Here is a 27046-nt window from a genome sequence, read left to right as displayed (position 1 = left end):
ACCAAATGGAACTGAAGATTCTGTCAGAGAAATTTTAGGTCATTTTAGAAGTCTAGCTCTTAATTTAATCCAGCAAACAGCTATTGAATATCTGCTTCCCTCAAGGCATGCTACTAAGCAGTTCAAAGACGTAAATAAAACACTTCCTGGATTTAAGGAATTCAATCTAATGTGAAGCGATTAGGATTATAGTGGTTTGTAGTAAAAGGAGGAAAAGGAGAAATCATTGCAGTGGCTTCTTTTATTACATACTTAGCACACATGCCCACATGGTTTAAGCATTTTAAGGATTTTACTTCATTTAATCTTTACAACAAACTATGAGATTAGTGTTATTACCCTCATTTACACATGAAGACATTGGCACTCAGAGGGAGGATGTCTCTCTATAACACTCCAAAGCTCAGTCTCCTGAGCATCAACTGGTAGTTGAGCTGAGAAGAACGTTTCAATTTCTTTTGCAACACAGGGACTCACTGATAAAAAAGCTCCAAAAACTTGTCACTGTACAGGGTTTCCTTGCATCTCTCATTAGTTGGATCCCATTTTGACAAGTACCTGTAGCAAGAATGGGACATTTTTGTCAAGTTAGAAGAATAATGTGGAAAGAAGGGGAAACACTTTGCCTGCCTTGTCCATCAATTTAGTAATAGCAGAGAAAGTAGGTGTCTATCATTGTGAAGGAACATGGAACTTAACTGTGAGAAACGCACTCACTGGTCCAAACTTAGCAAGTGCACGCAGAGACAAAGAGAACAGTGGGGCGAGGCTTAATGGTGGTCTTGCAAGATTGGGTATCTGGTGAGCAGGCACACTCAGGGTGGTTACCACAGGCTATTTATTCCTTAGCATGCGAGTCCCTCCCTGGCTGAGTACGCCTGGGTTCACATTCTTTTCCGAATGTTGCTCTAACAAGTTATATCCATATTAGGCTTCCATTACATTTGTCTTAATTTTATTGGCTGGTTCAAAACTTCTTCCCCGCCCCCTGCCCCTCCCCCAATATACACTGCTCCTTCTCAGGTTCCTTACCCCCACCCCCCAGCCTGAGCAACTTCCTGGCAGGTACTTCACTGCGTGGGCTTTTTGTCAATACGTTAATTCCTCTGCGAATAAATCACATTTAGTTTTATGCCATTTCTAACATTACCTCTATATATAAATATAAAATATGGCAAATTAAACTTTTCCACACACACATGAAATTCATTGATTTTTTTAGTATGTTAACGTGCAGGGCTAGCTCTAACACAACTATGAGGATTGTGTGTTGTGGGTAATGATAATGATGAGAAGGACCTCTCTTACTTATCCAATTCTTCTGTTAAGAAACAAAATTTAACCAAGTAAATCTGAAGATCTAATTGGCTGTATTAGTTGATTCGTGAACTGGGCAGCATCCCATCCAGCAAGTAGAGATGCCCTGAGGAATTGGACAAAACAGAAGATTTTACAGGTAGGTGTTAGGCTGGAGAACGGAAAAACAAGGACATGCAAACAGAACAGAGAGATGCCATAGGGGGAGAACAGACCAGACCCCAAGGTCCGTGCCGTATATGGAAAGGGGACAGCTCTTCCTGAATTCCATCCTCCTGATGTGCCAGCTAAGACCAGGATGTCAGCCTCCTCCCTCTTGGAAGGAAAAAAGTTTCTAGTTGACTATTATGTCACCTTTAGCCAATCGTACCTCTCAACACCCCCCTAAGATAGTTTGCCCACTCCTCCCCCTCCTAATCCCTTATAAGCGCCCCACCTCCCTAACCCGGCGTGATTTCTCTGGCCTCTGGCAAGAAGGCCACAGAACCTCACCCGGGGATATTTAAATAAATTACCTGGCCCTTTGTTGCCTCTCTTTGCCTGCTTATTCCGGCTAGAATTTATCTTACAGTAGGAGGGTGGGGCAAGAAGTTATTAGCAGAAGAAAAGAAGGGATTGTTTCAGGCGAGGTCACCTTCCCATTGGGGGAAGAACAGAGGGTCTCACAGTGAAGATCACCTCACCTTCTTTTGGGGGGGAGATGGGAGAGGATGGAGAGGGCCTCTGCGACAGATGACCTCATTGGTGCTGGCCAGACAATTCCTGATTGACCATTATAAGGTTACAGTCCAGCAACTGGTTGAAACTGTAATTAAGTCTGGGTTTGGGGGGCAAATGACTCCATTTGGGCTTGCTGTTTCTTTTTTTAACATTCTCAAAGCATCAGACACTGTATTTAACTCTGTTTGGTTCTCTGTGATCTTTAACAACTAAAACAGACTTTACCTCAACTCAGTCTTACTAACTTGCCCCAAACAGTTTGAACTACTGAGACAGAGACTGGAGAATTACTGGCACTTTAACTTCAATTAAGAACTTGATACATAATATATATGTAAGCGAAATACAATATATGTAAAAACAGTGTTCAGGATATTTGATAAAATTTTTTGGCTAAGAATAGGAGAGAACAAACATTTCTTTTTGGAACATGAAACTCAATAATTAAGTCCTGGCTTAATGAAGTACTATATTACCAGCTGTGCATTTTGAGCTGCCTCGCAGCTTCTGAGAGCTGGTTCCTTAACTGTGGTTTGGGTAATAATACTATACGTCCAGATACACTTCTCAGTAATCGTGAGATTCAAATGGGAAAAAGAAAATGAAGAGCACTTTATGAACGGTCAGTTTTGCAAATAGTGGCTTATTTTTATAGAATCACAGTACTAGGTATTTGCTTCCAGGATTTTTTTCTGACGCTAGGGGACAGCAGGTGGTGAGAGGATGGGGAGGAAACAGCTACCAGTGTTTGCCAATATTAAGTCATTACTAACCATTTGTTTTGCAAAGTATGTTGCTGAATTAGCTTCAGACAGCCTGCTTAAAATTTACATAATTAATAAAAAATTATTTTTTTTAGAAAGGCCCTCTCTTTCTTCCTATTAATAATCCTCAAGAAATTTTACAATGAAAGCTCAGAAGCTCAGCTGGAGAGAGGAATGTTTACAACACATTCAGGTGTTCCTTGGCCTTCCAATAGCAAAGCTGGGAGAGGGCCGAGGGCAGAGCCCTGACCCTGCCTCTCTCCTCCTCTCCTTCCAGCGGTGGTTGACTTCCCCGGTTTGCCTCGAGGGATCCAGCTGAATCACTGTTGCCATAAAAACAGGGCTGAGCTGGCTGTGTCGAAAGCCACTGGACCTGGAAGAAACTAGTCAGGAAAACCCTGACTATCAGCTGATAGATTGCTGCCTGATAACTCCTGAACACTGGTACCACTTTGTCCAGACTAGTGCAACTCTTCGGGAGCTGTCCAGAATACCGAGCTGTTTCAGCCTAAATCGGCTGAGCTCCCTTCCCCCATGCTTGAGGGCGCCGAGCTGTACTTCAACGTGGACCATGGCTACCTGGAGGGCCTGGTGCGAGGCTGCAAAGCCAGCCTCCTGACTCAGCAGGACTACATCAACCTGGTCCAGTGTGAGACCCTGGAAGGTAAGGGCCACTTTTCTCACAGCTTAAAAAGAAAAAAAAGGAAATGCTGTCGTCTGCTGGAAGCGTAGAGACAGGGCTGTGCTCTCACAGCCCGAGAGACAGAGCACGTTATTTCCAGCGAACACACATCCAGGGGGTCTGTGAACTTGGACAAGGGAAAAAAAATCTGTTTTCACTATTCTCTTAAGTGAAATTTAGCATTTCCTTTCCTTTCGAATGTAGGCAACAAATCCCGGTGGTCAGTAGTTTATCACCAGTAGAAATTCATTATTTCATATCTCTCTACAGTTATTGCAGACACCTTGAGTTATCACTATAGTTTTCACTATTTCACAATTATACCAGATATTGCATTACTCCTTTAATTTTGATACTTAATGTCTTAATAAGTACAGAATTGAACATTTAAAAATATTTCGGTAACTATTTTAATGTATTTGTTTATCCCATGTATTTTCATTCTCCATGCTTAGAAATATTATTTAGAGAAGGACTTCACCAAGCTTCCTAGAGATCTATAGCCAAAAAAAAGCTAAGAACCTTGGCCTGAGAATTCTAGCTCCAGTTTCTTGGTAACTGTTGATATGAGAGTTTGAGGTCTGTCTTTAACTGAAGCCTAAGAAAAATTATCAAGAAACTGGTGTGGGGTGAGGTCACCCCTGAATACAAAAATCCTAACTTTGTCCTCTGCCAGGGCTAAGCTCTGACCATCTGAGCCTGAGAGTCCTCATTTGTAAAGTGCATGGGTAATGCCTGCTTTGCTAAGTTGTTTGGAGAAATAATGCGGTAATACATGAAAGAATGTGCTAACCATCAAGCACTCTGCAAATGGAAATTATCTTTTTTTAAAAAAAAACATTTTATTGAGGTATGATCAACATATAGAAAGCTGCACCTATTTAATGTATACAACTTGATGACTTGAGAGATATGTATGTATCTGTGAAATTACCACCACAATCTCTACCATAAATCTATCACCTCCAAAAGTTTCCCTCTCCCTCTGTTATTGTGTGTAAATTATGTGCTGTATGCAGACAGTACTTATTCATCTTGTGTAAGCAAAACTTTGTACCCTTTATCTAATACCTCCCCCCACCCTGCTCTCTGGAAATTATCTAAGCTACAATATTTTCAAAACCTTACCAAAGATTTCACATCTATAGTACAGTATTTTTGTTATTAAAAGCAGCTACACTCACTTATTTTGAAACATGCTTATAAAATCAATATTTGTCAATCATAAGGTGCTTTAAAACTTCTAGATTATTCTGGAAAGAGCAAAAAAGCAATATGGATCAAGAATGCCAGAAAGAGTATTAAGCAGGTAGAAACAAAACAAAAAATCTGAAGGTGACTTTGCAGGCTTCTCCAGTAGGGCTGAGAGCCCTATGGCCACTTGTTTACAATTCTGACCAGTCAAAGCCAGAGTTAAGGCAGAACTGCCCAAATTAAGAGAAACCCTCTCCTGTCATTAGCAATGGAAACAGCTAGGAAAGTCTTTCAGTTAATAACTAATTCATTTGGCTACTACTAATAATATAATCCCAAATCCTAAACCAGCATATTAAATTGGGAGTTTGGTGACTGAAGAATATTAATAATGTATAGAAAATCTACATAAACTGAGGTCGAAAATATGAATGAACACAGAGCAGAGTAAGTGCTTCTCAGAGAAGCCATTTGAATGAAGTCTGTTTAAGGTTTTCAGTTAGTCTTTTAAATGGACTGAGGAACACAAATTTAAACACAAAAAATACATAAACTGTCTTTGTGATACAGAACAAGGCTTAACCAGCTCACTAAAGAATTCTGAGAGAAACAAAGGGTAACCGTTCTAAAGCTGTAAGAATTCTAGAAAATGGAAAGATGAAAATGAGAATTTGTAAGTTGCTCCCAAATATTTTCTTCCAATGGCCCTTTTGATGAAATGATCCAGGTGAGGGAGAAGGAGAGAGGAGATCAAAGGAATGAAGTAAACAGATCTATCATCTAAATAGTGATGTAGCTGAATTAGGTACCCTCAGTTTTAGTCTGGTAGAGAAGGAAAGATTTCAGATGCTTCTGAAGACCTGAAGAATGAACCTTCTTAGAAAAGCACACACAGATGCATACATACAGAATTTTCCATATAAAATCAGGGGTCGTGGGATACCCACAGCCATTCCTGTGCCCCTGCTGACACCCCACCACGTACGCCATTGCTTATCATCATTGTATCTCATAGTTTCTATCTTTCCTCCTAATAATTTTTTTTTCAACCATTCATTTCACAACTATGTTTGAATCTATGTGCCAGTCTACTGTTTGAAGGCTCCCAGGAATTCAAGTATGAGGCATCAAACTATGGGTTAGTTGGCTACTGAAAATAAATAAGGATTTCGTGTCCTCAGTTAAAAATTTGGACACTGAGGCTTAGAATCGCTCTGACTAATCTAGCACTCTTGTCAGGGATGGAGTATAGACATAGCTGCATCTCTTTTTCCACTGAAATGTCTGTGCCTCCTAAGCATGAAAGATCCATTTTGCCGCTAATTCCATCCTGATATAGAAAACATTAAGATCTGCCATGCCTGATTATTTCATAGGATGCTAGGAAATAAATAGCTTGTGAAAAGCAATGCAGCTGTTTGATTTGTGAATTCACCGAGAGAAGCCCAGCCACCTTCTGAGCTTGGATTAAGAGTTGAAGAGAAGAAATCAAGGACATATGTTTGGGATAGAAGTTAAAGGCTTTGGAATTTCTGTTTAATTTGCACAAAATATGCACTGTACCAATTATGGATAAAGAGGGGTAGGTAAAACTATCATTATAGTACTGCAATATAGTACATAAATACAGTATATAATATAGTACATGTAATACAGTACATAATGTACTGAACAGGCGCTTTCTGTAAAAGAAAAACAATTTGGCGAAGATTAGATTTGCTTTTAGTTTTTAAAGTCCTCTAGATTTTAAAAGTGTCCTGATATCAACAAGTTGTTTAAGAACCACTTACAAGGAACACATGAAGTTTCAGATAAATTTGAAATAGAGAAAAATGAAGATTGCCTGGTAAAGCTTTGGAAAGTCTTAGTATTCATAATTGTGCCAAACTGTGTGCATAAATATGCCCGTGTGATCAGAAATCCTCATCTATTCCTTACCCTGACTAACAGTGACCTGAGTCAGTCGCTAGGACCCTCTGTGACTCAACTTTTCCCCAAGACAAAAGAGGGAACCTACTTCATGTGACCTGTGTCACCGGTACTGCTGGAAGGTTTATCCACAAAGGAACTTTAAAGTCTTTAGAAGGGACTTTGCAACAAAATAATAATGTTAAAAGGGTATAAAATGTCCTTTTCAAGAATTAACATTTTTTTATTAAGGCTTTATTTTTTTAGAGCATCTTTTAGGTTCAGAGCAAAGCTGAGGGGAAGGTACAGAGATTTCCTATATACCTTCTGCCACCACACATGCACAGCCTCTTTCATTATCAACATTCCCCACCACAGTGGCACATCTGTTACAACTGATGGATGTACATTAACATATCACAATCACCCAGAGTCCACACTTACATTTGGGTTCACTCTTGGTGTTGCACATTCTGTGGGTTTGGACAAATGAATATTTTTTCAGTGCCCTAAAGTTTTTCTGTGCTCTTGCCTGTTCATCCCTCTGCCACACCTTGACTGTTGACAACTGTTAATCTTTTTACTGTCTGCATAGTTTTGCCTTTTTCAGAACGTCAGGTAGTTGGAATCACACAGCATGCAGCCTCTTCACACTGACTTCTTTCACTTAGTAAGGCTCCTGCATGTCTTTTCATAGCTGCTATTTTCAGGATTTTTTTTTAAATTACAATTAAAACTGTTGCAAATATTCTTCCCTATTCAAAAAAGACAAGGTGGTAAAATTAATACTGAAGAGCTCCAGAATTTAGTAATAAATGAACCTTTTAAAATATGTGGTGGAAGTATCCCCTGGCTCTCAGGGTGTGGGGAGAGTACCCTGGATTGAGACTTTTCTTTGTCCTCTGCCATACTTTCTTGGCAGGGAGTGAGGGTTGCTTATGATTTCGCACTAGCAAATATGTCCCTTTCAAGGGACTTCTTCAACTGGGAACCCAACTGTGTCTTCCAGTAGGAATTAATTCAGCAACCATGTATTAAGCATTTTTTCTAGCTAGAACCAAGGAAGTAAAGCTCAATAAGATACAATTCCTGTCCTAAAAAGGCTCCCACTCTAGAGAATGAAATTTTGGAAAAATAAGAACCCTTAATGGGGGCAATTGCTCAGGACCTCTCAGAATTCCAAATGCCTAAGCACTTGGCCTGGGACTTCATGTAGCACTGTTTGGAAGAGCAAAGATGGAAACCAGTCAAATGTCCATCTTCAGGGAACTGATTAGATAAATTATGGAACATCCACATAATGGGATATTCTGCAGCTATTAAAAAGGAAGGAAAATAGCATAGGATGCACCCTTAAGAGAACTGACATGGAAAGATCGCCCAGATACAGTAAGTGAGGAAAGCAAGGGGAAGAAGTATGTGTGACATGGTACTCTTGAATAAAAAAGATAGATACATTTTAAAGTATATTTTCTATATGATTGTTTAGATACAAAGAGGCTGTGAAAGGATACCAAAAAACCCTAAAAACTGTAGCTACCTGGGCTAGGAATGAATGGGCAGGGTGGTGAAAAGTATAGGAGTCCTTCACTTTTACCTGTATTTACCTATTTTTAATAAAAAAAAAGTACAAATAGGAGGAAGACTTTATTTCCAAGGGCTTTCTCGACTCCCCTGAACATTATTTGTACTTCTAATTGTAGCACTCATTTTTTCTGCCATGTATTAAAAATGCATATCCAGTGCTATCATTCTCCTGTTCAGAAATGCTTCAATGGTTTTTGTCAGGGAAGATAAACATCTCTTAGCGTAAAAGGCTCAAGCATCTCCTCAAAACCCGTCTGCCTTTTGTAAAGTTACTCCTTCAGTCACAAATTCCATTCTCCATCCTGTTTGCCTGGATAACACCCATTCCTCTTTAAAGTCTCCACCCCAGAGTCACTTCCTCTATAAACCCTTTCCTACTGTATCCCTGTTGGGGTAGAGTTGACAAGCCTTTACTTTGTGCTCTATTAGAACTGGTACTGGACCGGATTCTGTGTAGCATCTGTGACATTTGCACAGGGGTATCACCTGGGGCAGGGCACTTGTCTCACTTGTCTAGCCCCCCAAATTGTCACAGTTAAGAGCTTAAACTCATGAATGAATAAATGAATCTATCTCCTCCTATACTGTCAGCTTCTGAAGGGCAGAAACTATAAATATATGAGGCCATAAGAGGTGGTATATAGAAGGGGAATCCTTTCACAATGTATATCAAATCACCACTATGTACACTTTAAACATCTTACAACTTTGTCAATTATACTTCAGTAAAGCTGAAATTTTAAAAAGAAGTATCATTTTTTTTAAAAGGGCACAAACTACACCTTACACTTTTCTCTCTCCTAACCCCCCTAGCCTAAGGCTGTATTTTTCACTTTGTGCAAATTCCCATTCTGAAAATTCACATTAGAAGTACCTGTGTGGTGGTGTTCAACTGGCAAGCTTTGTGAAGATTATTATTAAGACTGATTCGAGGAGATTAGGGAGAGAGGCAGCTGACAGTTGGGAAGGCCTCTGAACCATGTCATTCTGCTGCTGAAAAACCCTTGAATGCCTTTCCTATGCAAACTCAAAAGGTTATAAAAAAACAAAACCAAAAAACTTTGTAATTGTAGATTAATGATACCAAAATAAAAAAATTTAAAAAAAAAGGAAAAGAAATACCTGTGTGTTTGGATTCTCCTACTTTGGCTGTGGGATGTTATGCCAGCTTCTTAACTTTTAACATGGTGCTTTCGTATCAGATATTTAGATAATACCTCTCTGGCCTACCTCCCAGTTACCAGGAGCATGAGAAATTTCTGAAGATGTTTTGTAAACTGTAAATCATAGGTATTCCTGGAAAATCACAAGCACCCCTGAACTGAAGTGTATATACAACAAGAAGTAGTTTCCCCTCTTCAACTAGCTTTTGAATTCTTGAAATGACTTATTCCCCTTTCGTGGTTATGGTTAGCGGTGTTCGCTACATGATTCTATGTAACTGGTTTCTATTCTTGCTCATAGTGCCTGCTTGTTTTGGAAATACTCTTCTAGTAAATAAGAATAAAAATGAGGCATTTCAGCCCTGGGAACATGGACAGACTTACATATGAAGTGCTCTGTTGGTCCCAGGATTTAGTTACAAATTAAATCTACTAATATTTGAATGTCATCTATGTGATAAAAATTGTATAAGGTGAATTGGAGAATGTGATAAATACTAAGATACTATTCACTCCCTAAGCAGCTGGCTCATTGAGAGGATGTCATAAAGAAGCAAAAACAAAAGTTTAAAGTACAAGAACAGTTTAAACCTATAAACAGCATGTATATTTAAAAGTGAACCAAATCTTGAAGGGCTACAGGCTGGAAAATGCCAGTGACGTGGGGGTGGGCAGAATTGAGCTGGATAGACATTCTAGGCCAGCAGAGAAACTAAGGAAATACAGGTAGGAAAAAATAAAGGCATATGGGTGGGGAGTAAACTGGTCTGGCAGCAATACTAGAATACCTGGAGATAAGGCTGGAATTTAGGCTAGGAAAAAAATTGAAGGACCTTTTAAATCTGATTATGGAGTTTCAAGATATTGAATGAGGACAAGAGACATGTCTGAATTCCCAGTCAAACACTTGCAAGCATGGAAAACACAAGTTATTTCTGTGAACCTCAGTTTCACCTATGAAATAGGAATTACTGTTAAGGTTGAGAGATAATGTACATTGAAACCATCCTGTCAGTGGTAAAACACAAATGTTATGAAAGTTGTTTTTAATCTGCCTGAAACTTTCAGTGACTCCAAGCTATTTATAGGATCGTATAAGATCAAAATAATTCTAAGGAAAGCACAAACTTGAGGCAGGGAGTACATGAGCAAAAGCAGGCTGAGAGAATCAGTGAAGAGATTGCCAAAATGACCGAGGTGGCAGATGGCCCTTCTGCACCAGGGGCGCAGGAGTGGAAATCAGAGAGGATATTAAGGAAAGATGCAAGGGACTTGGAGTAATAAAGCACCAGAGAGGACTTGAAGTTTCATTACTATAAGAATGACAGTAAATTAGCAAAAATGGAGGAAGTTCTGGTTTTATCAAAACTGATGTAGTTATTAAAATCTGAGTAATTACAAGGTCTGATGGAAGATCCCAATTTAATGGCTGAGGAAATTCTGATTTAGAGACTAAAAACTAAAGTCTTAGCCAGCTGAATCAAATTATTTTGAAAGTAAGTGGGTACAAGTGGAAGAAGAAAGAAATAATATTATGTAGCAGTTTCTGTCTGCTGGCTCTTCACCTGCATCACTTTGTTTAATCCCCACAATAGCCCAAAAGCGTAGATCGTACTGCACCCATTTTGTAGATGAAGAAACTGAACCAGGAAAGGTAAGATAACTTCCATAAGTTCCCCACCAGCCAAGGGTGGGAAAGAGGCAGTGGGGTTCCTCAAGGATAGCACCCCCTACAGGTATGTTTAAAAGTGCTTCTTTGGCAAAATCTATGTGGTGTGTGGAAGGTCTGGATATTCACTTCTATAGCGAGGCTCAAACACAAAGCTGGGGAAAAAAATCATTTTCTAAAACTGATCTGCCCAATAAATTAATAGAGAATAACAGTCAGGTCCCAGACCACCATCCTGCCTCACTAGCCAAGTGATTCAGGTGATCCCCTGAACCCGGGGACCACAGCCACAGAAGGCGCATCTCTGCATTTGAGCCCATGTACTCTGTGGTATACTCCAGGATTCGTTGTAATAGGCTAATCTAGCCCTTTTATTTGGTTTCTGTTTGGGACCTATTAAACTGATTTCGTTGGTAGTGATCCCAGAGTTTGGGAAACATTCTGTTTATTAATTTGAATAAAAAAGAAAAAAAGCTCCATTTGCCACACTACTTCTCTGGATAAAAAAGCAGTGTAATTTTCCAAAGAATTCTCTGTGGGTAGCTGTGTTGTTTTCTAGTGGCTTAGAAGGTTGTATACCACCCTCTTTTCAAAGATACTCAAATTAATGTGTTAAAAGGTGGTGTCGGGGGGAGGTCACAGGGAAGACAGTGTAGCACAGAGAAGACAAGTAATGACTCTGTGGCATCTTACTACACTGATGGACAGTGACTGCAATGGGGAGGACTTGATAATATGGTGAATGTTGTAACCACAATGTTTTTCATGTGAAACTTTCATAAGAGTGTGTATCAATGATACCTTAATGAAAAAAATTAATGTGTTAAAGGCATTCAAGTCCTACAGTTAAGAAGCTTGTTTATTGCCAATTTATTTGACCACAAAGTCCTATTCATCACATACATATTTAGATAAGCACTTGGGGAAATGCAGAGAAAAAATTATGATGTGAACTCATTGTGAAAACTCTAAAACCCAGCCGTTGTTGTTATTGGCAGGCTGTCATCATCTCATAACAAACATTGCAGATCCTAAGATTTTCTTAGCATCTGAATTTAAGTATTCCTTGAATAATCTTGGTGCTGAGGAAAGAAAGGTACCTTCTATTCCATTTGCCTCTCTCCATCGACTTTAGTATTACAAGATTCCTGTAGGGTCTGAAAAGTGAGACATTTAATTTCAGGATCTCACTGGCAGCTGAAAGGTTTGGAAGTTATTTTGCTTAAAAGAAACATATGTCACATGAGTAAAATATCATGATTTTGAAATAAAGACCATTTGTGCCCCTTATGTTGGCAAATATTCTTCAGTGCTGAGAATGCCAACTGTCCAATTATATAAAAATCTGAACTACCAAAATGAAAGGCAAAGAAGACATGGCAAAAATAGTTTTTAAAATTTAGGTTAATTAAATAGGTAATTGAGCAAATAAATGCTATAGTTAGTCAGGTACAGAGCATTTCTGCTGCATAATCTACTCCACCTACCAAGGAAGAATGCCTGTCTGCTGCATCTCAGATACTAAAGAACGTCCTGAGTGCTTGATGTCAAATCCACTCTCCCCCCAGCTCCAGAGCACTCAGCTCACAGTCCTCATTGGCTCCCTGTCGTCAGGATAAAGGATGTCATACTAAGTCTTCCTTGGGCACAACCCCTGCTTACTTTTCTGGTTCATTTCTTCTCTCCCACTTACTGTTCAGAAACCCTGAGCTGCTTTGAGCTTCTTGCACATACCATATCTGTACTGATTCGTGGAATGCTTTCCCGCCCCTCTTACGTAGAACCTTAAGACTCATTTCTGGCATGACCTCCGTCAGAAACTATCCTTGACTTTGTGGCTCCCATCCCAATGGAGCTTGCTCTCACTTTCTATGGTCCCTTAAGTCAAGGTCCTTACGTTAGTCGCTGAACCGTACCATGTTGTTTGAGTCATCCGTTTGTCGTACCTCCTCCCCACCAGACTGTGAGTTTCCTTTAGGATGGGGAATATGTCTGGTCCACCTTGGCTCTCCTGTAGTTAACATCACATAATAGAAGCTTAATAAATGTTTGAATGAAAAATCCAGTAAGCTCCAATATGCTATAGTGGCTCTAATTATGTGCTCAGTGGTGCCAAAGACATTTTTGATACTCAAATTTTAAATAACACTTAAGTGTTGGGTACTGCACAGGCAGCCACAGATAAAAGATGGAACTCAGATAGTGTAATTAATTGTCTTTTTGTAGTTAATAAACAAGACTATAGTATATCCTATGATAGGGACTGTGCTAGAAGTGTATCAAAGTACTTTGAAATGGAGATGACTGAGGTTGAGTAATTCTGCCTGACACGTAAAGCTTTACAGAACAATTGATAATCTCATTTAATTGATTGGCAATAAAAATACAGATGTTAAGTGGCTTTGGAGTTAGACAAACCTGTCTTTGAATCCATTAGTCAGTGTGATTTTGAGCAAGTTATTAACCTCTCTGAACCTCAGCATTCTCTTCTATAAAGAAGATAAAAATCATCCCACCTCATGGACTGCCATGAGTCTGGTACATAATAAGCACTCAATCCCTGGTAACTATTAATTTAATTTTGGAGCAAATCTGAAAAGGGCTGGGCAGGGATTCTAGTGCGTAGGATGGAGTCAGCATTAAGAAAAGTAAAGTGTTGGAAAACACGCTTTGTTCAGGAGGAAACAATAAATGAAGATGGGATTCAATTCAGTAATCTGCAACCAAAAGCATTTCCATGGAAAGGATGCCTGCCATAGTCTGGTGGAAATGATGTTGCATTTTAAGGGTAAGGTGACCCATCTCCTAGTTCAAGCTCCACCGCTCTATAACTCGACCATTTAACCCCACTGAGACTCAGCTTCTTAATCTGTAATAAAAGGATTACAAAAGTTTACCGTTCCTGTACCCATGGCCAGTATCACTAATACATTTCTCTTTTCTGTCAAGCTGGGATGGAGCCTTAGTGTCCTCTCAACAGTTTTCCAAGCAACTAAATATCCAAATGACTAACACTGTCTCAGGTAAAACTTATTTTCCACCGCTGGGTTAGGTGGTTGTTAATGTTCTTTTCAGTTATGTTAGATAATACTAGATATTTTTGGTCATTAAAATATTGTTCTGTTGTACTGGAATATCTGTATTGACTTTTTTTTTTTAATTATTGCTTTACAGGTTACCACTCAAGTCTAAATCAAATGTAGACTTCATATTAAGGTCTAATAAGATAATAATAATAATTAAATGTGCATCTATCCTAAAGTTAGCATAAATTCAATTAAAGTTGTAAAGGCTATTCATGCATGTTCAAAATTTAACCTAATTTGGGGTTTCATTTAATTTCAGATGTGAGGATACATCTCCAGACCACTGATTATGGCAACTTCTTAGCTAATCAAACAAATCCTCTCACGGTTTCCAAAATTGACACTGAGATGAAGAAAAAGCTATGCAGAGAATTTGAGTATTTCCAGAATCATTCTCTGGAGCCCCTGAGCACATTTTTCACATACATGACGTAAGTAATAGCAGGAAGCCCTAATAATCCCCAGTGCAATTGTGCAGATGACCCTCATGGTTACAGGTGGGGTATTGGGCTGGCGACACATTTAAGACCCTTTGTCTTGTTTGTTAATCTGAATACATTCAAATCTTTGCACTCACAGAGCTATTTTTCATTGTTAAAAAACAATTGTTTATAAACATGATTATGTAAGTAGTGGTGGCTTCCGTATAATGCAGTGTTTTCAGTTTTCATTTTAAAAAATAAGTGGTGCAGAAGCTTAAAGTGTTCCAGCTCTTGGTACTGAAGGTAAATACTATGTGATATTTTTTGGATCTCTTACCACAGTGGGGTTGAAATATCACAAATTGTTCTTAAGGCCACATCTATACCCTTTCCTGATTCCCCTTGCAGTAGGGGAAATAGCCCTTCGTAGTTATGTGTGCTTTATTTTTATCCCTCTCTGTCCCAGTGGTTCAGTCTTTCAACGTGAAGGCCTTTCATTCCAAAAAATGTTTGAACTTCCACACAATAGTAAACTGTACTTATATTAATCCAGAATAAATTATATTCAGTGCTCAAAACTTTGGACCATTCCAGTTGTCCTAGATGACAAACTGGGAATAAATGTCCACAACAAATGAGCTGTTTGTTATATATATATATATATACAATTGAGATACAATACATAGGAAGTTATGAATACTAGATTCAGGCACTAGACTAGGTTCCGAAAGTCATAAAATAAAAATATTCCTCTATTCCAAGTGTCCGCTTATTGCATACTCTTCTCTCCAGCCACAACCACTTCTCTTTATGTTTCTTATGTATTTTTCTAGAAAAAAATGTACATTTGTGAATGTATATTACTATACACTCAACCCACTTGCATATTTCAGATTTATACAAATAGAATCATATTCTTCTGCATTTTTTTCCTTCTTAATACTTCTTAGAAATATCCTATCAACATCATTTGTTTTTAATAGCTGTAGAATTCTATGTTTGGTATCTATCATGACTCAGTTTACACAATATCTATTAAAGAGATAACTAAATTTTTTTCCTATTGCAGTTTTCCAAGTAGTTTATTACCATGTAAATCTTGAATTTATTTCTAGGATAAATTTCTAGCAGTGGAAGTAGTAAATAAAAGGAATATTCCTTTTTTTTTTGGTAAATTTTGCTAAGGTGTACCAAACAAAAGCAGCACCATGTGTATCCCCAAAATGGTGCATGAGAACGCCTGTGTCCTTATATTGTTACTAGTTTTGAATATTATCTTTTTATGTTTTACACATACAGTTGGTTACAAAATTGTATCTTTGCTTTAATTTATATTTCTTTATTAGCAAACTTGAACATCATTTATTAGTCATATATATTTGCTACCTAACCAAATATTTTCTTTGGTTTATTTGGAGTATTCAGCATTTTTTTTTTGTTGATATGTAAGGGCTGTTAGTAAAGGAAGAAAGTTAGCCCTTTATAATACATGATGCAGAATTTTTTCTCAGTGTTACTTATTTATCTTGTATAAGCGAAACTTTGTACCCTTTATCTAATACCTCCCCCCACCCTGCTCTCTGGAAATTATCTAAGCTACAATATTTTCAAAACCTTACCAAAGATTTCACATCTATAGTACAGTATTTTTGTTATTAAAAACAGCTACACTCACTTATTTTGAAGCATGCTTATAAAATCAATATCTGTCAATCATAAGGTGCTTTAAAACTTCTAGATTATTCTGGAAAGAGCAAAAAAGCAATATGGATCAAGAATGCCAGAAAGAGTATTAAGCAGGTAGAAACAAAACAAAAAACCTGAAGGTGACTTTGCAGGCTTCTCCAGTAGGGCTGAGAGCCCTATGGCCACTTGTTTACAATTCTGACCAGTCAAAGCCAGAGTTAAGGCAGAACTGCCCAAATTAAGAGAAACCCTCTCCTGTCATTAGCAATGGAAACAGCTAGAAAAGTCTTTCAGTTGATAACTGATTCATTTGGCTACTACTAATAATATAATCCCAAATCCTAAACCAGCATATTAAATTGGGAGTTTGGTGACTGAAGAATATTAATCATGTATAGAAAATCTGCATAAACTGAGGTCGAAAATATGAATGAACACAAAGCAGAGTAAGTGCTTCTCAGAGAAGCCATTTGAGAAAATTTAATTTTTAGAGGTTTTTTTTTAATGTAGAGACACTAAAAGTTTTTAACTAGCTATAATCATCAGTCTTTTCTTTTGTTAATTTACAATTATTGTAGCCTGCTTAGAAAGGCCTCCTCCATTCCAAATTCATAACTAAATTCACCTGTGTTTTCTCCCATTCATTTGTTGCTGTTGATGTTTCATTTTTTTATATTTTAAACTTTGGTTCATGTAGAATTTATTTTCATGTAAGGAGTGAGACTAGAGATCCAGCTCAAATTGTTTTCCCCAATAGCTCTCCAGTTGTTCCTCTACCATTTCTATAAATAAGCAAGTAGAGGAAATGACCATAGTTCAAGACAGAAAATAATCACTGATCCACGTGATACATGCAGTTATTGCCTATGTTTCTTGTTTGTGCAATCCCTCCTCTCTGCTCTGTAGGTTTGCATTTTATTTGTAGATAAGACACAGATGCTGACATTTTTTAAGAATCCACAAATATGTAGCTAGTCAGGAATGAAGATTAGATATGAACTTGGGTCTGACTCAGCCCAAAGCCCATCCCTTTCTTTGAGAAGGATTCCGGGAAGCCTTCCCAGAAAGGTTGGCATTGTTCCTGAGTCTGGTAATAAGTAGAATTGGGAGATGTGGGAGAAGACTGAACATCTGGGATGAACCATATAGATGGGAAGGACACTGCATGCGTATGAATAATAGGCTAATTTTGGCTGGAGTGGGTTGTGCAAAACGGGAAGGGGAAAACCAGGGAGGAGAAGCTAGAGAAATAAACTTGAGCCAGATTATGGGCAGTCCCCAGTGGCAGGCCACAAGAGTTGGGCTTTCTCACATCAAAGTGTGGTATCTGTAAGACCCTTCCTTAAAAGTAAAATTCTGAAGCAGAACCCCAAAATTTATAAAGGAGATTAAAGAAGAGGTCAGGTTTGCTCACAGGATTCTTTCCTCCCCATAATGGTTGGGTGAAGTAGAAAGGTCTTGAGCTTTGGACTGAGTCAGATCTAAGTTCAGATCTGATCTTCAGTGGCTGCCTGAAGAGGCTCTGCAAGCAGCAATGCCTCCTACAACAACGTCTGGCAAGGGTAATTTTGGAGATATTAAAGATTCTGAGCTGAAAAACAAGATGGCCCAGAGCCCTGAAGATATCTGCTCTGACCTAGATCTCTACACAAGAACCCTGCAAAGAAGGTTTTCATATCTCCATTTTTTAAATTAGAGAAACTGAGGGTCATGAGTTAATGGCTTTAAAAAAGTTACAGTATTACTAAGAGATTTGGAAGGGATTTGATTCAAGGTCCATAATATGTTTGAGGTCCTGATCCCCACCCTGGACACTCTGGGCTAGTTAGCCTTAGGGGTCCATTAATATTTTGGAAGGCACCCAGGTTATTCTGATGTTCACCTCTGATTCAAAATGTCTCATCACAGTGCCTCAATTTCATGACTTGGAAGTCATTTCACAATTACTCTCCTGAGTTTCTTTCCACAGTTACCTACGTAGATATCTCCTTGTCAGAGACCAGTTGGTTCAGATGCAGCAGAACGTAAGTCTTCTGAATCTCAATCCACGGTTAGTCACGCTACATTGTGTGACTTGCCAGCCACAGCAGCTGCTCTCTACAGAGCCTAGAGATGTGTTAGTGTAGCAGAAAGTGTATACATGCAAGAGAGGTGCCCCACAGCTCTGAAACGAATTTTCTTATATTTCTTCTAGGACATTTTGCAGAGTCAGGTGTCTATTCAGCACCCATGAACTTCCATCAAATAGAAATTACTTCCTGTCCTAGTAGGAAATGCCCAGGGCATCATTATGGAAATGATTAAGACAACCCTAATAGAAATGGTCTAAATTTAAGTTGGCATAATAAGTACAATCTAAGCATTGCACATTTGTGTGATATAATTACTGTATATGTGAAACTTATTTTGAAAATCTGGAATGGATATTTTTAAATGCTTAATAGCAGGATGATCTGGAGGTTTTGTATACTATAATTATACACAATTGTGTGAAACAAAAGAGTGAATCCAATAGCATTTTAATGAAGAGACTATTTAATACAGGCCTGGGTTGTTTTATTTTTCTCCCCTCCTACTCAACACTTTACAGCAGGTTTTAACTTCTCATCTCTTTTGAGATTAGCCATCTGTTAAAAGTTATCTTTCAATATTCAAAATAACCCACCTCCGGGGATACATAAGTTTTTTGAATGTTGAATGGCAAAGGAAGTACAGTCTTTGGTACTTACATGGTAATATCACAAGAATTGTGCGTGAAGGGCCATGCACTGGAGAAATCTTTATAACTTCATTTTCATAAAGGCTAATCAAAGTTCTTGACTATTCCAATAATGTATTATAAGCCTTCTACCAGCTTTTCACTGTGCTGTGCTCTGGAGGGTGTACACCTTGGTTTGCTCATTAGATGTTTCTCCTTGAGATACAGGTCTTTCGGTGCTAAACCCAAACAAGTTCTCAGCAAGCCTGATGAATTGATCAGCCCATCACTTGTTAGTCAAAAAATTAATAACATAATTCTGGGTCAATAAGAACTTCTAACAGAGCAGGCATATTTATCCACAAGTGGTGAAAAAATAAAACAATTAAGCAACAGCTGTAATAGACTTGAACATTCAGTTAGAGGAGCCTGGAGAATGGAATAACTAATGGTGACTTTACAAGATTTCACAGAGAAAGTAGAACTTGAACCACCATTTAAAATGGGCATTAGATTGCAGGAATAACTTGTACATTAGTGAAACATGGGCAGATTTTGTAGTCAGAGATGACAAGTCTTCTCAGATGGGGCAGGAGTCTAGACAAGAGCAAGAGTGTGGACTGGAATAAAGAATAAAGAGCCTGGACCCCAAGTCTCTCTAAGTATAAGTCAGTAAGGAAATTCTGCTTCTGTGCTGTGGACTGTACCCCTCACTTAATGTTCACCATCCTGTAAGGCAGGGCATATGCCTCGACTGAGAAGCCATGTGCAAGAGTGGTTGAACACTTATGCCACCCTTTCCTGTGTGGCCTCAGGCAATGTAACATTTATTTCTCATCTAACCAACAGGAAAGTGTCTATTCCTAGGATTACTGTGTATATAGTGTTTGTTCAGTAATTGGTAATTGCTATTATTATGCTTATTTCCTGAGGCATACTTAAATATCGTGTCTAAGTCCTTATAGCTAGCAAGTAAACAAGTTAGGATGTGACATCAGGTCACTCCCAGTAACATTCTAAAGTGCTACTTTTTCTTTTTGGTGTGTTTGTACTTTTTAGCTCTTACTGCCTTGAAAAATGAGAGACTGATCTGATGTATATTTTAGTTGAATGTGAAAGATTCATTGACAGATGGGACTTGAAGCAGAGACACCATAGAGGAAACTCTTGTAAACAGAAGTTTAGACTGGAAAAATTGACAATAGATATAGGGAGGAGGGTACAGTGGGTAGATAAATTTGAGAGGTAGACTTAACAGAATTTAGTATCTTGATTTATGAAGAGTGATAGGAAACAGGCAACTTTATATTGGAAATATAAAGCTAAGGAAAGAGAATTTGTAGGAAGATAAAGGATTTTGTTTTTATTTCTAATCTAAAAGAATAGGAAGCCCACTGTGAGTTAGAGAAAATATATAAAGAAAATACCCTTAAGGGTTAATATCCAAAATATATAAAGAACTCACACAACTCAACACCAAAAAAGAAACCCACTTAATAAATGGGTGGAGGACCTGAACATACATTTTTCCAAAGAAGAAATACAGATAACCAACAAGCACATGAAAAGATGCTCCACATCACAAATCATCAAGTAAATGAAAATAAAAGCCACAGTGAGATACCACCTCACACTGGTAAGAACGGCCACCATCCAAAAGACAAGATATAACAAGTATTGGCAACAATGTGGAGAAAAGGGAACACTCCTACACTGTTGGTGGGAATGTGGATTGGTGCAGCCACTGTGGAAAGCAGCATGGAGGTTCCTCAAAAAACTAAAAATAAAAATACCATATAACCTGATAATCCACTTCTAGGAGTTTACCCAAAGGAAACAAAATCCCTGATTAGAAAAGATATATGCTCCCCTATGTTTATTGCCACATTATTTCTAATAGCCAAGGTACAGAGGCAACCAAAGTGTCCATCAGTAGATGCATGGATAAAGAAGATGTGGTACATATACAGAATGGAATACTATTCTGCCATAAAAAAGAAAAATCCTCCCATATGTGACAGTATGGATAGACCTAGAGGGTATTATGCTAAGTGAAATAAGCCAGGTGGAGAAACACAAATACCATATGACTTCACATATTTGTGGAACCTAAAACCAAAACAAAGTAACAGTAGACTCACAGACACTGAGAAGTGACTGGTAGTTAACCATGGGGGGAGGGATTGGGGTAGATGGGTAAAAGTAGTAGTAGGCAGGCCCCAACCTGAGTCTGTAATAAGCCAGTTGTGGGACCTTGAAAGAAGTTCCTTAGTCACTCGAAGTCCTGTTCTCCTCATAGCAAATATTAATAATGATAATAATAATATAGAGTTGGGAGTTAACTGGAAAACAACCAGCTATAAATTTTGCAAGGACCAGTGCAAACAAAAATACAGTGCCCTTGTTAAAAAATATATAGCAATTTAAAGAGAGCAACAGCAGAGAATTAAAACCTAGTGTGGGGTCCCATGTGACTATGAAGATCATACGTCCATGAAACTGCCTGGTTGAAATACAGTATAGAAATACATTCACAAACATGTACTCAAATACGTAGCTGACTTTATGCATTATGTATAATATGCACATATGGAAGTGAGAGAAGTTGGCATAAAAGAGGTGATATCCAAGCTGAGTCTTGAAGTACGGGACAGGCTGGGAGGAGGCAAATCCAGCGGGGAGAGCAGAAACACAGGCTTAATCAGGACTTCTGGTGGGCTGCTCGTTGCCACATGACATCAACGAAATTAGCGTCTGAGGGCTAAGGATGGTGAGGATGTAAGAGGGGAAAGAAATGAGGGACGAATTAGGTGGACGACGTTCTTTCCTTTGCTTCTGGCAACATTCTGACCAGGCAGCAATCTACCACCAGGGGGCGTAATTGATCCCAGTAACCTGTTTTTCTAAAGTACTGTTCCTTCCACATTCGTTTAGTAAGTCTGTCCCATAACCTGAAGACTGAAATGCACCCTGGTACTGACCCAAATATCCACTGCTCTAGTTGTATGGATCTTATCTTGTTTATTTAATTTTTTTAATTGAAAAAGCACATGTTCTTTTTTTAAAAGTTTTTATTAAAATTAATTTAGTGCTCACTGCAAGCCAGCACTTATATATTCAGTTTACCTGTATTCATTTAATTCTCACAATTGTATGAGGTAGCACTAATGCTACTGGTTGTTAGAAATAAGGAAACAGATTAAGTAAAGACTAAACTTTAATACCCATTTTCTACAGCCCAGAGGCAACCACTCATAAGTTTAATGCATCTTTCCAAATTTTTTTCTGTGTGAAAAATGTCATATATATATGCATATGCTTATATGTAAACAAATATAAATATGCATAGTTGTTTTATTGCTTGTTTTAGAACAGTGAGATCGTATTGTATGTGTCATCTGCAATTTATCATCTTCCATGTAGTCTATTAAGAATTTTCTACATAAGTACATATAGCACTATCTTATTTAAAGCATATATCACATCCCATTGTATTGGGTGTACCACAATTTATTTAATCATTCACATTTTGGCCATCTAGGTTGCTTCATTTCTTTGCTATTTCAACTAATGGCTGCAGCAGACATCATTGTACATGGATCTATGCTTTCTCATGCCAGAATTTCTTTAGGATGGATTCCCAGAGTGAAATTGCTTTGTTAACAGATATGTAGATTTTAGATTTCGATAATATTAGCAGATTGCACTCATATGCCAACAGTGTATATTTTGTTCTTCTCCTATCCCTTTCCTTGTGAGAGAAATAAGATTCTCCAAAAGCTTAAGTGAATGGCATTTTGAATATAAGACAGGTGACATCCACCTGTCACTGTACTTGACCAGGTGGAAAACTGGCTGTGATAGACACTGACATCAGATTTAATCTAACAAGCAAGAAAAATCACAACATTGGTGTTTTCCCATGAATTACCATAATATTCACATTCATAGCTAGCAACGGGGCAGTGAGCATTCTCTCTAATGTTATAATTCTCCTCAATGGAAAAGTATAGAAAAAAGCAAAAAATAGGCAGCTGTGACCCCTAGAAAGGCAGCTTGGGGTAAGATACCAGGTAGCCAGTTATCTTTCACTTCTGTTTATCTAATATCAGAGTTAACATACTTGTATAACAGAGAGAAAAATGTATTCACTGATTGAAAATAATCATTATTTTGTCCCTGTTTTGTGTAAGTATAGTTCAGGCCTCTTGGAGCCCAAAGCCATGTACTGAACAAAGTCTCTGTCTTGAAGGATAAAACTAATAAAGAAGGGTTGGAATTATCTATGAATAACTCTTTGAAATGAGTGTGTAAAATGACACCCAAGAGCACACAATTGAACAGTGACAGAATTAGTACTGGAATCCAGGTCGTATCTCCTTTAGATACATAATTAATATTTGTGAATGAATAAGCTAACTATTCCTCAGGTTCAGGATTGCTACTGCCAATGACTATTGAAAATTATTTCACCACAGGATAAATATAAATACAGAAATTTAGAGAGAGAAAAGAGGTCACTTCCAGCTGGAGACATTTTAAAGGTTAACAAAAAAATGCGGTATTTGAATATGACCTTAAAGGGTAGGAAGAATCTCAACTTTTAGCAATTGGTGGCCAAGGGATACTTTATATATCTAGAGAATAGTAGGATGTAGACACTGATGTAGAAAAGAATAAATCTGAGGAATTTTTGAAACGAACAGATGAGCTAGACCAAGATTGTAAAGAATCTTAAGTACTAGAGAAAAGAGTTTTCTGATGATTTCAGAGCTACCAAGGGTTGGGGAAATGCACAGTGATCCACATTCTTGTTCTAAAAACCGCTATTATTATAGGCAATGCTGACTACTGACTAGTATTTCAGTGTTTTATTTTACCAGAAGGAAAAAATAGTGTGACAGCAAAATTAATTGTTTCAAAATTATTATAATTTTCACTTCCTTTATCTGAAAAAGGGGAACTTCAAGGAAGTAAGAAATGCTACTAAAAATGTCCAATTTCAAGAAGGAGCACAATATTTATGGGGATATTCTAAATCACAACAGTCTATTTAGAGAATCAGACTAAATGGCAGGGCTGCCCCATGTGAGCATGTGGGGTTAGTGTTGGAGTGAATAAATCTGGGGTATAACAGACATGTTTACCAATGTAATCAAGGAAAATTTCATTTGAAAATTAACAAGTTAGAAAACACAGCCAGCGTGGTCCGATTGTCCATGTCACAGTAAATTACTGTCGGGCCTGTTAAGGGTAGACCAGCTTTTCACTGGGGAATTAAATAACTTACAGGGCATCAAATGTATTTGACACACACACCCCAACCCTTTCCATGAACTATTACTCCTGCTCATGCATTGTATGTCCCTGCCCCTGTATTTTCCGTGTGTAGAAGTGTGACCGAGCAAACATCCCAGTTCTGGTCACTACAATAGAACTGTTATTGAGAACACTATTTTACGTTGCAGATGAAAGGATGTGTACCTGCATCTTAGGCAGAAGGGAACCTGACCCTGTAGAAATCCAGTCTTGATGTAAGGATGTGGCTCCAGTGATGAAGCCAAATCTTAGCAGCAGTGCTTTTAGATAATGAATCTTTCATAATTACCAGGTTATTTACTATCCATTCATGCCTAAAGGGAGAAGTTCAGCTGAGACTTGAAGAGATTCCATCTAACAAAAGTGTTCAGGCATTTTTATAAAGTGGTTATTGTTTATGACAACCAGTTAACCAGTATGGTTTTGAGATTAAAGATTACATTCCAAAGAGGCAGCATTAAACTTTTTGAAGTTCAGGTATCTTAAAGGAAACATCATATGAAATAATGGCCACACAAGGATAATTCCAGGGTTGCAAGATGCAGAAAAGGATGGTAACAGGTTTTATAAAAGAAGTGTAAGTCAGGCTTGAGGGCTAATATCCCAACATGATTTATGGTCTAGTTGTCCAGTCTCCCAAATGACTGTGCAATTCATCTTGTTGTATCGTTACGCAGGGTTTGATAACCCCTTATCTTCTAAGAACAGTAGGTAAATTTAGAAAGGACCTCAATTGGCTAGAACTAAGCATACAATGATACAGGTATAGAAATCTCAGGCTTAATGCAAGAGTGTCAACATTGTGAAATTTTTTCACTGAAGATTATGTGGCTTATAGTTTTCTGCTCCCCTACCTCCAAAGTCTGGTTTATAGGAAATTCTCTTCCTCTACAAGTGTATGATCTTCCTTTAGCGAAGGATTTGTATGTGTCACTAATCCTGATGTCAACCAAAGTTGAGTAAATATTTCCATTTTAAGACTGAAGATTTGGAGCTCTTGTTAAGCTGGTTTTTAAGTGACACAACAGGGTTTAGAATTAGGCTTATCTATTTGAAAGACTGGGCTCCTACTCTGATAACTTAAGATTTACCAACTGTTTTCATATGTGTGATTTATTTAATAGGCACAATGACCATGTAAAGACAGTGCTATTCTACCTTTCTACCCCTTGATGCCAACTTCATAAAAAGGGTAATCTATACTTAATATTCTCATCCATTTACTCAACCCACTTCACTTCAGTCTCATTTCCTACCCCATCATGCCACCAAATCCATGCTCAGTCCAAGGAGGCAGTTGAAAGGGCTCCCAGTGGCCAAAGCTAGAGCAATTTGAGCAAAATAAATAAAGGTAGTTGTTTTGAATTATTACCCAAAGTATGAAATAAATACCCAGGACTCCATACTGGGATAAATAAATGATTGAATAATTTAATAAATGAAAATAAGACATGAATCTCTCTTGCATAATAATTTCTGTAGATACATCATCCTCAGGGAAGAGACATAACATCTACTTCTTAAGTGCAGGTTGCATATAGTGACTTCCTTCCAAAGAGTACAATATGGAAAGAGGGCAGTGATTTTACAGTGGAGAAACCTGACAAATAATACTTTAGCCAGGTGATTAAAGTCAATATAAGCAGTCATAAATAGTAATATAATAGTAATTACCTTTGACATGATGTGATGGAAATGGCTCTTCCTGCCGCTTAGTTTGGGGAAGTGTGAAATAGTCTACAGGGGCCTCTGGGGGTTGAGAAGGAGTGGGTATGGAGCCTTTTCCAAGCCCCTGCATTTAACGGCTTCCAATTCCAAAGTCCCCCAAATCCATTTTCCCTCACTCATGGATTCAGTGTGCACAGTAGTAATGAGTCCCAGCAGAGGAGAAAGGGGAGAGGCCGAAAAGTATTCAAAGAAATAATGACAGAAAAATTTCCAAATTTGACAAAAGACTCAATTTTACTCATTTTTATTCAGTTTTACTGATTCCAAAGCAAGCAAACCCCAAACCAGAAAAACCCAGTGAAGTTCAAGCCAAGACACATCATAATCAAACTTCTGAAAGACAAAGGCCAGAAAGTCTTGAAAACTGTGAGGGAGTAGTGACACCTGTGTTGGGGGTGAGGGGGGAGAGCAATTTGAATGATGATGTATTTCTCATTAGAAAACAGAAGAAAGTGGTTTAACATTTTTTTTAAGTGCCAAAAGAAAAGAAATGTCAGCCCAGCATTCTATATACAGTGAATATATCCTTCAAGCATGAAGGGGTACTCAAAACATTCTCAGATGAATGAATGAAAAATAAATATTTTTTGCCCACAGATCTACCCTAAAAGAGTGCTAAACAAAAGTTCTTGGAACAGAAAGGAAACTATAAAAGAAGGAAACTTAAAACAACAGGAAATAATAACAAAGAAAAATAAAATAGGGATAAATATCACAAACTTTTTCCTCCCATGTTTTCTAAATTATACTTGACAGTTGAAACAAAAATGATTACACTGATATGGTTCTCACTGTATGCAGAGGAAATATTTAAGGCAATTATAAATAGGGAAAGAGACTTAAAAGGAGGTGAAATTCATGCACGTCACTAAAACTGGTACAGCCACTCTGGAAAATAGTTTGGCATTTTCTTGAAAAACATATCCTTACTATACAACTCAGCAGTTGCACTTCTTGGCATTTATCCTAGATAAATTAAAACTTATTTCTGCACAAAAACTGGCAGACAAGTGACCATAGCAGTTTTTATTTATAATAGCAAAAAAACGGGGTTGGGTGGGGAGGGACCCAAATGGCTTCAACAGGTGAATGGTTAAACAGAT

At 38.0% G+C, this 27046-nt stretch overlaps 1 protein-coding gene and 1 long non-coding RNA gene across 3 annotated transcripts in view; one reads left to right on the top strand and one right to left on the bottom strand.

Annotated features, from left to right (window-relative positions):
* Positions 1 to 226: 226 nt before the first annotated feature.
* On the bottom strand, positions 227 to 26025 carry LOC118932055 (uncharacterized). The gene is made up of 2 exons (XR_005032599.2): positions 25890 to 26025; positions 227 to 558 (listed from the first exon to the last, which is right to left on the bottom strand). It is a non-coding gene; the product is annotated as an uncharacterized LOC118932055 (long non-coding RNA).
* The window catches only part of ATP6V0D2 (ATPase H+ transporting V0 subunit d2), a 42711-nt gene continuing 18658 nt past the window's right edge, over positions 2994 to 27046 (top strand). Inside the window, exons 1-2 of one of the 2 annotated variants that reach the window (XM_036925081.2) lie at positions 2994 to 3465; positions 14350 to 14521. In XM_036925081.2, coding sequence (XP_036780976.2) covers positions 3336 to 3465; positions 14350 to 14521 — 302 coding nt within the window. In that variant the 5' untranslated portion in view covers positions 2994 to 3335. The remainder of the gene's footprint in view (positions 3466 to 14349; positions 14522 to 27046) is intronic. The other variant, XM_036925080.2, reaches the window with a different exon arrangement.

The sequence above is a fragment of the Manis pentadactyla genome, chromosome 3 (assembly GCF_030020395.1).
Source record: "Manis pentadactyla isolate mManPen7 chromosome 3, mManPen7.hap1, whole genome shotgun sequence".
NCBI classification, from domain to species: domain Eukaryota; kingdom Metazoa; phylum Chordata; class Mammalia; order Pholidota; family Manidae; genus Manis; species Manis pentadactyla.
The sequence above is the reverse complement of the archived record's forward strand: the minus strand, read 5'-3'. Positions and strand labels throughout refer to the sequence as shown.